The sequence below is a fragment of the Anticarsia gemmatalis genome, chromosome 9, assembly GCF_050436995.1.
Source record: "Anticarsia gemmatalis isolate Benzon Research Colony breed Stoneville strain chromosome 9, ilAntGemm2 primary, whole genome shotgun sequence".
Lineage (NCBI taxonomy): Eukaryota > Metazoa > Arthropoda > Insecta > Lepidoptera > Erebidae > Anticarsia > Anticarsia gemmatalis.
Window position 1 is genome coordinate 4513594 of NC_134753.1, and position 15702 is coordinate 4529295.

General features: G+C 36.2%; 1 protein-coding gene across 3 annotated transcripts in view; it reads right to left on the minus strand.

The window, feature by feature from the left end:
- The window catches only part of LOC142975760 (uncharacterized), an 80885-nt gene extending 66006 nt beyond the window's left edge, over positions 1-14879 (minus strand). The window contains exon 1 of one of the 3 annotated variants that reach the window (XM_076118810.1): positions 12989-14879. In XM_076118810.1, coding sequence (XP_075974925.1) covers positions 12989-14303 — 1315 coding nt within the window. In that variant the 5' untranslated portion in view covers positions 14304-14879. The remainder of the gene's footprint in view (positions 1-12988) is intronic. The other 2 variants (XM_076118811.1, XM_076118812.1) reach the window with 2 other exon arrangements.
- Between the last annotated feature and the right edge of the window lie 823 nt (positions 14880-15702).

The window sequence follows — 15702 nt, forward strand, 5'->3', positions numbered from 1 at the left end:
GTATGGTTTCCGTCCGCTTGCGAAACAAGTTTCACCGATCTCGCATACTTGTCATTCTTCGAATAAATAAAAGTCAAATGGCATGTAAATTATTCAGGAATCTCGACCCCGCAGGTTATCTATAACGTAATTTAATGGTGTTACCGTTCTGCGAAAAAAAATTACCACCTCGAGCGAAAATTTGCATTATAAAACCGCTATATGATAAGCTAGGTGTCAGGTTTTAAGAAACGGCTCATTCATAAAATATACGAGAATATCATTAGCGCTCAGACAATGAAACTCCGACTTTACTACAGCTGTCAAAAAGTGGGGTAAAAGGTGAATAACACTTTCATATTTATAGATGTTAATGTTTTCCTTTGCCGCTTGTGTGCAATCTTTAAATTCTACATGTTATTGCTCTGCGACGCGCATATGGACGCTGCAAGTACTGTCTTTTAGACTTCATAAGGCATCGCAAATTACGGACTACTGCAGAAAACAAGTTACAGAGGCTCTAAGAAAATAAAATAACTGGTGTTATTTTTCATTAATTAAATGTGACAGAAAGATGAGGTTTGCAGAGATTGCAGCTAGGTTCATAAAGATGCTAATACCTACTACCAAGAGACTACGCCGTCATTTTATTCTTATTATTCTATTCTTCTATATATGTATATAAAAGCGTGTTTTGTGTATAAATGTTACAATACCATGCCAAATCTGAAATATGTAAATCCAAAACTAACAAACAGTACAAACAAATACCGAACTATCATGTTTTTACTATCAGCAAAAAATAAATTAGTCGGACCACGTACTATGATAGTATTTGTATTTGATGCCATATCGAGAGCCGTAGGCATCCAACAATTGACTAACGTCAGTCAGATATTGGCACAGGCCGAGCTGTCAGTTACAGCTACGTTGTCAATAAATTGCGATCTACACAACGAGAATAATAAACGTAACATGTTGTAATAAAAAAATGAACTGCATTTTTTATGATAATATCGATAAGAAGGACTGGATTAAAATGATTAACAAACCGTATCTAGAAGGCTGGATACATACTAGACTACTACTAGCTATACCCAATAAAAGAGTAAGAGATTGATAATATTTTACGCTAATCTCTACTTTGTTTTAAAACTCTATCGACAGTCAACTAGAAAAGCCAAAAGATATTTTGTAAGAATTCAATATTAAATCGCATTCTCTCACTGGTACACTCTAAGCTTAGACATCTACTATACTCAAAATGCTTAACCTTATAGTTGAAGCCAGTGATGGATATATTAAAAATGTTATTGCAAAATAGCCTTTACAAGGGGACTTTATCACGGACATCAGTTGACAATATTTGAAAGCCACTATGTTGTACATTGTTTTCTTCTTTAGATTATGGACATTAACATCTTACGTCAAAGCGGCAATGTATGACATAGTGAATATCAATTTGACGTACGCTAGTTGACTGGTGCTCGCTAGGTTTAGACTATACTCAATTGAATGCGTTTTAGTCGAAGTAAGTAGTCGATATATTGAAAATGTTATTGCTATTAGCCGTTTAAGACTATTCGTACCTTACAAAATGAAACTATGTGTACATTTACCTATGTCTAAACGACACTATCTTTTATTGCTTCGTAAAAGACAGAACAGATTTAGCTAGACACTTTTATGTAATACTAAATTAGCATTCCTTACGAAGGAAAACGTGGAAAAGATAAAAGGGAATTGGAATGCTACGTTATAGAGACGATTGAATAAGTTTTGTGGTGTTGTTAGAGGTACCTATGTATTATGAATGGGCTTAAGTAACGTACAGAGAGAATACTCTGAGGTATTTTGTGCGTACATAAATATAGAGTGGCTGACTGCTAATATAGTCTCGTGGATCGCAGTGTATATAACTACCATCCACGAGGCCTTTGGTTTGATTCCCCGATCAGACAAAAGTGCTACAATATTTTCAATAGTAATCTTGAGTTTGGAGGCAGATCTGAGGGAGCTTCAAGCCGGTGATTGGCAAGAAGTGGCCAAAGATCGGGCAAAGTGGCGTTCTCTCGTGTCGGAGGCCAAGACACATTTTGGGTCGCTGAGCCAACGGAGTAAGTAAGTAAGTAATCTTGAGTTTGGTAAATTGACGGATAAATGGCATCATACTCGCCTCCTATTATACATATAAGACTGACTTTGTTAATGGCGAAATCCAGATGTATTTAATACACTTCTGTCTCCGAGTACAGCAGTCATAATGTTACGTATGTGGTATGAACAATATATGGAGCACATAAAGTTCAGGCATAGCTAGCCAATTGCACTCACTAATTCGCAAACAGTGGTATTATGTAATCTTCTGTGCGGTTAGACTCACCGACCACTTTGTGGTATTGCTTGGCTGCTCCATGCTTTTGATGACGCAGTCAAGTGTAGTTATAACTTTGGTGTTGACTTACATTTATGTATGTTTTACGGGGATTATTGTCGAAAGAATGTATACATATATGCGTTTTTTGGTTTCTCAGTACTTTGAGAGAAAATCGTGATTGTATGGACTGTTGAAAGAAAAACTGTTACCATTATGATTTAGTGTACTGGGAATGAATTCAAATTACTTGGTTAATGAGTTATCATTTAACGAATGATAATTCAGGCAGATTAGACTATGTCATGTGATCAAAGCAAGCTCAAATTATTAGACTTTACTGATAAGAATTAAATCCGCGAAAAGAGGAAGACTATCAAAAACGAGGTGCAGGTATATAAAGCCCAAAATGATACTATTTTCATCAGTTTACTAATTCCTTTTTCTTCTCAAATATCGCAATGGTTTTCTGATGCCCCCGGTTCCGTTAACCGTAAAACATCTCTTTGTTCGTAGTGTTTCTGACAGATCAGACAGTCGGCTTCCCTACGTCTTTTGCCGTTCGCTTTGTGTACGGAGAATTATTAAGTTATTTTATTGTAATTTTCGTATAATATGTTAAAGTTCTGAGCATTGATGTTACTTACGGGTTGTCGGCGTTCTGAAGAATCTGACAACGGGTGTATTTAGAGGTTTTATGTTTGATGTTTATTGTAAGAAGAAGATGCAGGCATTCGCAGCCTTTTTTAGCGTTGGCATTTTAGTAATTTTAGCTTTTACATGATAAATGATGAATGTTTTAAATGTTTAGTTTTAATGGTCAAACTAAAACAAATAAAAATAATATAAGAAGTTATAATAATTAAAAATAGCAGCTGACATTGTTAAGTAATTGTTTCAAAGAGGAATACTGTGAATAAAAATGATAGAGCTATACGTTCAATGCAATCCCTGAGCTTTTGGTTAGCAAGGATACGGCGTACCTTAAATATGAATGCGCAATGATAATACCGTTCTTATTCCATAGTAAACACTAAATCAATAGCTAAAGCATCGTGAACGTCAAAGTATCTTCCTGCTATTCCAAAGGGAAGGGTAAAGGGTTACATTTTTTCATAATACCGCCAACTTAGGTGGAATATAGAATAGACGGTGAGGTCCCCGAGGTCGCATACATTATAAGTTTGATATTTGCAAATTGAGTATTTATGGCTTTAGTATGACAGGTTTCTGCTGTCGGGAAAAGTAAGGAATAATGTCAGATATATCAAGAAATATATTGAAATGATACTTTCAAAGGAGCTCTGGAAATAAATTGCGGAATGATATTTTGTCATCGCTAAACGATTGATGTTGACTGGATGTTATAAATAGTACTTTGGCGTCGTTTGAAATGTGTAGAGCGCAGTTTGTACATTATAGAGACTGTAATATATATTGTGTTACATTAGCCAAATGTAGAAAAAAATCCTTGGTACTTGTTTAGTTTAGAAACAATTATTAATGTAATAGAAACTTCGATACCGTATAACCTAAGTTCACTTGTAAAATTTATACTGAGTACACAGAACATGAACTAACTATGTAGGTACTGTTTAAGTTATTAATGTTTTATTCATATCAAGTAGAACTACTATAAATAGAAATGAAAAGAAGAAGGCATAAGGTTTAATGCATTCTATAGTATCTTCATAGATTTATCGGCGCATGATAAAGGAGTTTCGAGCAATAAAGATTTAAAAGTACCATGGCGCCTTTTATAGCGAGTAAGTACGTCGACAGAGAAACTGCCGCCGGCAAAAGACTGTGGTTCGAAAGTTTAAAAAGCTTTATGTATGTGTTATTCTTCACAAGGAGAACTTTCAGAAGTTAGTAGTTGTCCGCCGCATAAGTTTTAAGTGCCTAAATTTATGCACATTGTTAGAAAGTGGCTAGCATGAAGCGACTGTTTGTGGCAAGCTAAGGTCTTTATCATTTTTAAAGTTTTAAAGTAAAATTCTTGTTTCATTTATAGCGAGAATCGTTATTAGCCGCGACGCCAGGTAAGCAGCTTAGAAGACGAGACGACGATATAATAACGACCAAGTTACGGAAGAGAATTTTCTGTTTTATAAAACTCTATGATATCTAAGTACTTGTATTTTATTTTTAGAGCAAAATTGTTGTCTCTTGGCCTCGGGTTAGGCGATGTTTCTATAATAATCTGGAAACGATAACCTCCCACTGGGAAAGCTTTTATTGGAGTCGGATATTCCGTTTTCGGCTGAACCGGTAACATGCGAATAAAATTTTCCTGTCGGCAGTTTTGCATGATAAGCCGACCTGCGAAAAGCTCCCAAAGTTCCGCTCACAAGACTCACTTCGCAGGGGCTCCTTCGGTACAAAAAAAATGGTTGTTTGCTCAAAAGGTCTCACTGGGGTAACAACTAGCCGTCATTTTGGCGGCAGTCACAACACAAATGCAAATTTGTGCCACTCCGACACTCGGAGCTACACAATCTACCTCTTCGCTTTTTGTAATTTTTCCTTTGGTACGGTCGTGAATTTAAATTATATACGCAAATACGGATTTTAAGTACCGAATAGTGTTTTACAAGTAAATTGTGAAAGTTAAGTGAAATTGAACACAAAATAACTACAACTTAAGGATTTATCATGGCTGGATCGACCGGAAGATCATAATTTAAACACCTAAGTGCTTTTTAAACGACAATAACAATAAAAATGTGTTCTGAATTCGTAACGGAATCAATCAATCCGTAATTAAGTAGAAACACGTAACTAGTTCAAGAAATTCAAAAGTGAAATTGTGAAATGAATATCAAATGCTGGCACGAGCAAGTTTTGCATCCATCTATAAATTCACGATTTGTTCACGATATTTACCGGTACATTCGCTTCTCAGAAACAAATGCCGTTAATTGAACGTACGAATTCTGTGAATCAAAGGACTCGTTTTCATTAGACAATTTACAATAAAAATTAAAAGGTAAAAAAACACCGAATAAAAACGGTCCTTCCTTATTCGTTCTATTTTTGACCAGTTTATTGTTTTAAATTGGAATTCCAAAGTAATAATAAGGAAAACAAAAAGGTTTTAACGTCGCACATTGAAATAAAAAAAATTAAGAAATTTAAATCCAGAATGACCTAAATACGAAAAGGATCCACATGATGATGAGAGTGTACAATCATTTTTTATAATAAAAACACGGAAATAAATCGATTTAGGATATCGTTAGAACAAGTCTTGTATGGCTTGGAAAGTTATTATTTCTGATGTTGTATTCGCGTGCTTCGCCGGCAATATTAAAGTTCAATTCCCGACAGTCAATAAATAGGATCTCTGTAAGTCATTCGTTATAGATTAGTGCTTCTAATTACAGCTACTGGTGTAATAAAGGGTGGCTTTTGATAACAGTAGTGTATTTATAGGGTATTATTTTAAACTTCTGAATGCTTTTGAACTTCATATGTTACTTTAACAAAATAATATATTATCACGTTTGTAATACAGGAAAGGTCAGACAGAGGTGTACGATATATACCCAGGTTTCATCGTTAATAGTCTCATATAATAAGGGGCGAGCCAATTGTCATAAACCGAGCACGGTCACATCTAACTCCAGGCTACTTGAGAAAATATTCTAATGAGAAAAACCAATAGTACTATGCCGAACCCGAGAGCTTATGATCCGCAGTCGGATACATTACCGACTTGTCTTCAATAAATACAACAGCGGAGTTCATCACGTAGGTAAGCTACAGTAGACGAACAATACGATATCCGTTCCAAATATTACTCCAACTCTTCAATTGATTATTTATCAATCTCCCAGTTGCACTCACAGCAACTGCCCTCGTACCGCTAGAAGCTATTTGCCTCTAAAACTGTGTTATCATGTATCGGCTATAATAACTTCAATGTAAAAAATAATACTGCAATTACTATGAGCCAAATAATATGAAACATATTTTTTTTTTCTTTGTAGGTTTTTTTGTAAGACATTCACAAAAGCAGCCTTATGTCACTTCGAATAAAATTGGCCCTATATAGACTGTATTTACAGATATCCAAGACCGATTTTATTTCTAAAGAGATGAAACATAATACTATGGAATAAATTCGTTTCTCAGAACAAACAAACTATTTCTTTTTCCACAGATTTGTTACGTTAGCAACCTTCCGTTTATTCCGCGATATAAGAGATTTCCAAAGAAAGGATTGATAACATATCAAAGGATTCGACACGTGGGTAGCGCTGTACTGTATGCCTATATTACCTATACATGCATAGGCGTAAATAATTGATCAACCTTGATGCGTGTGCAAACGTGATTATCAGCATTATTTTATCGTAGTTTTAGAAATCGAGGTTGTATTTCTACATGCCAGGCTAGTAATGACACCTTATTTTGTATTGTAAAATATTACTTGGCGATTAAAAAGAGTGGTCGAAGTCTCTCACCAGCTCTTCTCATTGGCCCTACCTTCCGAACTGGCCGAAAATTCAATTACCGTATTTGATCATCATAAGTGTCTGTACAGCACCCCAATTAAATAAATAATTTAGTTTGTGTCATTTGAAATAGTAATAATTTACTATACTTCGACAACTTAGTAGTCTTGGTGTAGGATGTACATACTTATCTTGATTATAATTAACAATTCTATGTTTTTTCCAAAAAGAAAAGGCTTAGTTCAATCAACAACTGCATCAGATTGCGTGTCACTGATGTTCTAAATTTTACCTTTTCCAATCGCGAATCTTGCATACAAGGCTCTATTTCTAAATTTATTGTGGGTCTACACTAGATAACCTTTGACCTTTATATTGATTGTTATAATTGAAGCCCTTCAAAATAAGAAGACGTTCACCTCAAACATCAATACATGAGCTAGCCACTTCGCTAACTAAAACGTTTATTTATCGATCTCATTGCAACTACGATCGCCTCGCCAAGTCAATGGGATGTTCATACATATTGATGTAACTAAACAACTTTTGTAGGGGCGTTTTTATTAGTAACGTGCTATTTTTATTTGAAACAATGAGTTCTAGGCAATAATTTCTAGTCACGAGGTTTTGAGTTCGGTTACTGGTTCGGGCCTAATTTATTTATATTGGAATGCTTATGCCAGAAGGCTGACGACGCGACGTCGGGGTAGACCACGAAAACGTTAGTGCGATGACTTGGACACCTATCTAAAAGATTGGCGTGAGATAACCAATGACAGAAACCGGTGGAAGATTATGGGGGAGACCTTGGCCCAACAATGGGACAGTATAATAACGTTAGAATATTTCTCAAAAGTAGCCCGTAGTGGTAAAGTGGCCAGTTTATGACAATAGTAAACATTTTAAAAGACGATCCGTGGGTCGATTTAATACACCTCTGCTTACACCTTCGGGTATAACAGACAAGATGTTTATGTATGTAAGTAGTTTTTAAAGTGCCTTTGTGTTCAAAGGAACGGTTGAATGGGCCCGAGAGTTGAGATGGTAAGCGGCTGTGAGGATTTATCAGGTCGCCGGACAAGGGACCACTTTGACCTCCTAAGATGCGTCGTACGTTTTGTAATAAACCTTTGGACTCTATCCAGTATATGTTTTTATAGCGTATAAGTTCTTATAGGACTTCTTGCTTTATACAGTTGATGTGTCTGCTTCAATACGGTCAAAGATCAAAGGTAGGTAGGTATGATGTATTTGTGGCTTTTTTCTTTACGTAGGTTTGATAAAATTGCAAGTGGGTTGTTCGGTAGATATTGTTTTTTCTTTCATTGCGTTGGTGTGTGGGAGTGTGATATTTGCCAAGTGTTTCGTCTTATGAATGTCACGTTTTATATGAATGTGATACCACAATAGATTTTTGTATTGGTTGTACGCGTGTATCATTACCAAAAAAAAATTATTTCAATAAGCTTTTTTATTACAAACATCTATCAAATTTACTTTCTTACTATTTAGAATAATAAATAAGTAACTAACTATATCACTGACAACATAAAAAATTAAGAGGGAAAGGTAAAAAAATGCCATTTTAATGTCTGCTTGAGATTTTGTAAGAATGAAGCCAAAATTGTGCTAAGTATCACTAAAAACATGAAGACAAACCATGTGCAAATTTTAACAAATTAAAAGTAAAAGTCGTTACTGTCTACTAATAAAAAAGAAACCTAGTATTTAAATAGAACGTAGTTTTATCAATAATAACTCCTTTAATTAAAAATAAACATTAACCCTGTGTAATATATTTATGTAGACTAGAAGACTACAATGTTGGCAAGCCATTCTATCCAAGTCACAAGCTTGATTACATTCATTTATAAGGGAATATGCTATAAATGAACCAGCTACCAGCCAGGGACAACAATGTTGTCTACAAAGTAAGGTAAACACATTCTCTACAAAATGATAGCAGCACTTAATGCGTATACAAAAATGTGGGTGTCTAGGAACGTCTATCTACGTGCCAAATTATACACTTACTTTATATTATTTTTGCAGCCGATATCCTGAACAGTGGTCCAAAACTCGAAACGAAACAAAAATACCACAGAACGGTCCTCTCATGCACACAATACGACTATTACTTTTCACACGACCAGCACAACGGAATCAAACTATTTATTAAAACCAAACACAAACTAAATAGTCTTAAATTGTACGTAGTTCATTGTTCACTGTAATACCTAACTTTCGCAAGTTGTGTAAAAGTTACGGATGCAAGTTGCGGAGGTTAAAAACTGAACCATTATAGTGTTAACACGTGAGCAAGAGACGCGCCGGTTGCCGGCCGGCCGGCCCAGTCGACGTGAGCGGAGTACTGTCAAACCAGCCAGCTGGTCCCGACGCTCTGGCGGACGAACTCACAACTAACGTGAGCCTCCAAGCGAAAAGGCACAACTTAAGGCCTCACTGTTTCAGATTTTTGTATTATTGATCGCCAGTTAGGGTTGAACTGCATAAGTGTACGCTATAAATGTTATGTTTTGTATTTCGTACACAGTATTTTAGTAGTTTGAGAACCTTTCCTATAGAAAATAATAATTTTATATGTAGCGAATAATTCGCATTATTAAAAAAAATTAAGCAATTTCCAAAACTTATAATAAAATTTGTTTTAAGCATTAAATGAGAAATGTATTATAATAAAGTATTACATAATAGTTTCTGTAATATTAGTAATAAAATACATCTTAGAATGTGAATGAACACAAACCGGTTCACACCAACTAAATCTATCCACAGCTAATTTCCATAAAGTGAAAAAGAACTAGGAAAAACAAGCTATATAGACTCGTCCTACCAAGTTTCTATAAAAGTAGACTGTATAGGCGTGCGTATAAACACAAAACTGACAAATAAGGAGTTATCCGCCTACGCGGCCGGGCTCCAAATAGGACGACGATGGCGGCGCGTCGGCGCTGGAGGGGAGGATATTGACTCGCGCCGCCGCCAATGCGCATGTACTGAATCATGTGTTTCTGTTTTTAAGCTGTACAAACACTGTATAAGAAAATTATCACTAATAACCACGCCGACAACTAAATCCTTCAGTACACGCTCCATGATTCCTCGACGCCAGTTTTTGTCCGGAGCATTACGGATTTGCGCACTGGGCATCGAAAGGTTACCCCGAACGGCCTTGACCTCATGCGCAAGAACCTTGTGTTTTGCAGCCTATTTTATTACTGTTAAAAATACTGCTCGCTATTAATTTTAAGCACTTCAGATTTCATTTGTTTCGAAATGGAAGTTGATCCCAATAGAAATGTGATTTCTTTAAGTTAATTCCAAGTTATGTGTGAGAAATCAAGAAGTGCAGACAAGCTTCGAGATGCAGACATCTCTAAGTGTTGGCTCAGTGCCAACATTCCGGAGTTTTCGTGCGAAAGTCACTTTTTCGTCGGTTTTCGCCCTCTACGACGACAGGGCAGGGGAAGAAAGGAAGCAATTACTTAGATTTATGGAATCTGAAGCAAAAAGTCCCTGTAGCGGTTGGGATTTTTCTCAAAACTGTTTTCCCAATATAGAACGTTTATGATTTAAACCAATGTACGGGAAAAATGTTTTTGTTGCCGATTTATGTTGCTACGGTTTTTAAGTTTTGTGTATACCTGTGAACTTGTATAAGGGAATGGGAACATTGGTAATAATGTTAAAATATTGTCCGTTTAGTCTCGATGCTACTTTATTGCTATAATGTAGGGAGAGAGAGAGAGAGAGATACATTACTTAGATGTGCGTCTGAAATCTACACATAAGATGCAGGTTAAGGTCATGGTAATTTTAAAAAAGGTGAGATTGTCGCTAAAATTAGACACAGATGCCAAATAAAATGAATTCTCATAGTAAGATAATAAGGATATGAAAACATGGAGTCATATATCAAATGGGATTTTTTAGCCATATTTTGAATATAACAAAGTTCAATTAGTTTATGGGTACAGTCGCTAAACATCGTTAAAGCCATTGGCTGCTGTGTATTTCAAAGTGACTTTCGCAAAATGGTATAAGTATTATTTAGCATAATTTCAGGCAGCATCGAAATTGTAAACGCCACAGTTGTCAATTTATTCCTGAGAGGCAACAGTCCTCCGAACAAAGGAGGGTTGGAAACTCTTTGAAGCGTATGAAACAAGCATACGAATAGTATTAGAATGTTCCCGCTAGATGGCACTACTTGACTTCCATTCTCTTTCTAACTTAGGGGTTACTGAACGTAACGGTCTCTTGTAGTAATACAGAGATGGCGTTGTTAAGAAAGTTCTTAAAACTGAAAATTAAGTAAGTTATTATTCTTAAGTTTTGTTTGAGTTTCTTACTTTAAGTACTGACAGTAGGTAGGTAGTAGCAAAGATGTCAAAGGCCTTCGGGCGGCTTGAACAACTTTGACACTAGGTTGACCACCAACCATACGATAAGAAAGAAAGAAGCAAAGATTTTTATGTTTTTAAGCTGTAGTAAAAATATTTTTAAAAGATACCTTAAGAGCAATGGTTAAAGGTCACTCGCTCCCGGATATTACGGATACAATTCCTTAAGGAACAAACATTTGTATGGATTACAGAGAATTTGCATTTTTCTTCATATCTATGGATGAGTTGGTAAAGTCCCTAGGGGTATAGATACACATTAAACAGGATAGTGTAAGTTTGATTTCCGCATGGAAACGTTTAATTTTGCTTTCAGATAACATTGTTTCTGAGTTGTGTGCTTTGTGCCTTTGAAACCCACGAGACTTAAATAATTGTTACTGGCTATATTTATAAAAAGAAATCTAAATGAAATGCGCAAAGAAAAGAAGGTTTACTACTTTTAACTTGACATATTACCAGCGTAGGAAGATAAACCTTAACTTTTTCTATACAAAAATAATACACTTGAGTGCCTCTGTAAACAAAACAATAAGTAAAAGGCAAAACGTTATAACTTCTAAAAGTAGATTACCTATTTATGGAGCAGGTATACTCGTGTCTCGCAACATGAAGCGATAGTGACAGTGTAGCATAAATCATAGATAATGGAATGTAGGTAATATTAACATAACTTGGCCCTTTGTCCAAACGCCGTATCTCAAAGGAACAAAAGGTTTCTATCTTTTGAAAGTGCCCGAGGTTTTACTAGGATATTTACTTAGGCTGTATTAAATGAACTACTGAATTTCGGACAATATTTTTGACCGGGATTTCCTTTGGACGTTCAACGTGGGCCGAATTTTTACTTAACGAGTCTGATAGGCACTTTTTATTATTCGATATTTATATTTGTTATGTAAATATAGTAAGTAATGTCGTTGACCTTCCCATTGAAAGGAAAATTTAATACTTATAATTAATTATTATTTACAAATTGTTGTTTATTTTTGCCTATTCTACGGTTCGAAGGAAGCAGGTTTAATGTAGTCAGTTTGGCTTAGAATATAATACACTAGACATCATTATTATTAAATGAGACGTTTGAACAAAGCAACCGCGGCTATGTTTATTGTTCTAGGAACGCTATAAATTTCATTATTACATTTATTATTTATACTAATATTTATTATATAAACAGATCTATTGTATAAATTATTATAATAAATAGCTGGAAAATCGAATGAATTTACATTATTTTGTTTATAAACGTTTCCATTGTTTTTATTATAAAATTGTTTACGGAACGTCCACAATAAAATAAACTATCAATCAATGCGTGCACATGAATGCTTTAAAAAAATAGGTAGGCTATTTTTATACGCAACTAGCACAAATCAATTGGCGATATCAGCTATTGAGACATTTCTCACAGATGGAGAGCAAAAACATGCTTTACGTTATCAATGTCGCGGATAAAAATAGTCTCCTTGAATGAAATAAGAACGCGTTGATGTAAAAATGTGCAGTATTTTGGGAACTGAAGGAGAATTCTATTTTCTCGATAACGTACATTGGAATGTTCTCGTAACCGGCACATAATAATAAAAAGTCATGCCCACACCTCGAAAATGAATGTACAACATGTTTTGTCTCGCAATTGCTTAGATAAATCATTTTAATCCCGTGTTTCTAAGATAGTTTGGTTTAAATTGATCATGAAAGCTATATTTTCGTTTGACAAAAATAGGATGTTAAAAGGCAGCACTTACTGAATTGAAACTTGGCGCCGAGGCTCCGTCTTTTCTCTCTCAACTTATTCCTGAGTATCCTCCTCTTCAAGCGGTTAAGTACTACGTCAGCTTCATCCACACTCTCCGAGGAGGAAGTATGAACAACTTGAAACGTGCCACTCACGGAATGTCTTCTCTTTTTCGTAAATACACTTGTGTTTCTGTGCTTAGGCGCAATCTCTGATATACCACGTCTATACATTTTTAGACGTTTTTTCATTACACAATTTGCTGCGTCGTCCGTTGGAATATTAATGAATTCATTGTCTGAAGTTATATCTCCTGTTTTGCAGGTGCGACACATTTTTTCCGAAGGGGATTTCGGAAATTCTTGACGCTTTACCGCTGCTCGAGAATTTGGGCGATATTCAATTGTTCGGCGCCGATGTAACGCAAACCAATCCGGATTAGAGCTCACTCGAGCCTGTAAGCTTTTTAAGTAAGTGTTTAGGAATGATATTTTATTGTGTGGGGGATTGTACACAACACCCGATTTAGAACGTGGTAAAACATCGTGCTCGTACCCTTTTACGCACTTTCTTAAGGACGAATCATTAAATGATTTAGATTTATGAAGTGACAGATCCGGTTCGTTTTCCTTATTAGATGAAGCGTCATCAATTACCTGATCAATATCACTTAACGAAGAAAGGGAGGAACACGGACTATTCGCAGTATCAATTAAATTTTCACAATATTTTTCAGGAGTTTTCTTATCTGTTTTGGACGTTTGATTTATATCGCCACAAGTTTCGTTGTCAGAACTTTTGTAACTGCTTATTTCACTGAGGCCCTCCGACTGAAAAGGGGTGGTCTCGAGGCTATTTGTTTGCAAATTAGTAAAGTTGTTTAATGTGAGTTTACTTGGAATGTTTGCCACACTGTTACTGTCACGTACTATGTAACTTTCATTATTTTTCTTACAGTTATCTTTTATCACAAGGGGCGCCTTATATACGCGAGTGTACACTTTGTCTCCCGAAATCGTATTATTTTTCCTAACAGGCTTCTTAAATATCATGTGACGGAAATCTTTCTCCTTTAACGACTGACTTGTTTTGAGAGAAAAATCGTCAAAATCGGAACTCTTAATAGACACATTTTCATCGTTTGTTTCAACGAGAAGATTTCCGTCGCAATCAAAAAGTTGTATAGTGGGAAATCTTATCCCGGGGGAAAGATTGCGCGTCCGCAATTCCCACTTCCTTTGACTCGGCTGCCTTAATTGTATGCGAATAACGTTATCGTCTATTATAGGACCGTCACTGTCACTGGATTCATCTTTACCGGCCATATTTTGTATACGATTAAACTGATCGGGACATTCATTTGCGGCAGTAGAATTTATGTTAAATATGATGTAGTATTGTCCACCAGTCGCTAATTTGTTTGTTTACAGTCAGCTGTTCTTAAACATACTGGCGCGTTGCCAACCGAAACAATCCGGCATTCACTTTAAATAGCACCAATGTCAATTTTGTTTTCCGACTAGAAATAAATAACGTAATACGGTAAATCGAGTTAGTTCAAACGTATGAGACACGCGGACACCGGTCACTTTCACGCACTGTAAAATGATTACTGAACATCACACTGTAAGCAGGCGCCGATGTTGAAAACGATTGCATAAGTTCTCGTGTCTGTGTCGATTGCGCGGAATTGCACCGTCTAATGAGTTTGACGTCGATGGTTTTAATTTGTCCGTGTCGCAGATAGATCGCAGCATCGATTTTCAGTGGGGTCGAGTGTCGGGGCGGTGCGAGCGCGCAATTTCCTCTCCCGAGCGCTTTTCCTGCGGGAAGCTCTCTGGGAGGGTCGCCGCGCGGGTTTTTGGTCGTTCGCGACTCCGGACATTTCTGCACTGAGCGCAAATATCTGAATAGTCGAGGAACTATAAATAGAGAACGAACGAGACGGCGATCTGGCCGGCTCCCCTTGAACCTAGTAGTACGAGTGTTTGTATCGGACAACGTAATCTGTGACGTGTGTGCAACTAACAAATGTTCGCACTGACACAGTTTCCCATTTGACCAGCCGGCGCGACCATATGCATTCGTGACTAATAGTAGCGCAGATGGTCTTTTATATAACATCATGTTACGTTTCTTTGCATTCAGAGATATTCACTTGCGTGAAACTATTTGTAATGCTTATGATTGTTGATGTAATATTGTGCATTACAGCGAAATTACTCAATTACAACGATGTATAATAACTAGATCGCAATGTTATGATCTGTGACGAGCAGAACGCGAGATTTGTGCCAACTTTATTTTTAAGATATGTCATTCGCGTGTGTGAAATATATGTCCTTTAAACATCGTCCAACTGTGTTTTTCTAGTTCAGTATGTGGAACGATTCGATAAAAATTGCTGAGAATTTTTGTACAGAAAAATAGCATTTTCGATTACATTGTTTTCGTTGTTTGAAAACGGGATCGTACGATTTAGCATCAGCGGTATTGGAGTTGTAGGGAGAATTTGCATAACATCAGAATACCATATGAGTGCAAGTGTCGGCGGCTCCATTTATCTCCGTATTATTTGTTTTCACAGGTGATGTCACGTGGCAGGTGTGAAAATAAAGCGAGTTTCAATTGTCATGGATGCCATAAAGTGATATTAAAAAGGGCGTTTTTATTGCACCTTATATTCGTAATCCCTGAACTGAAAAACATACAATGGACTATTTG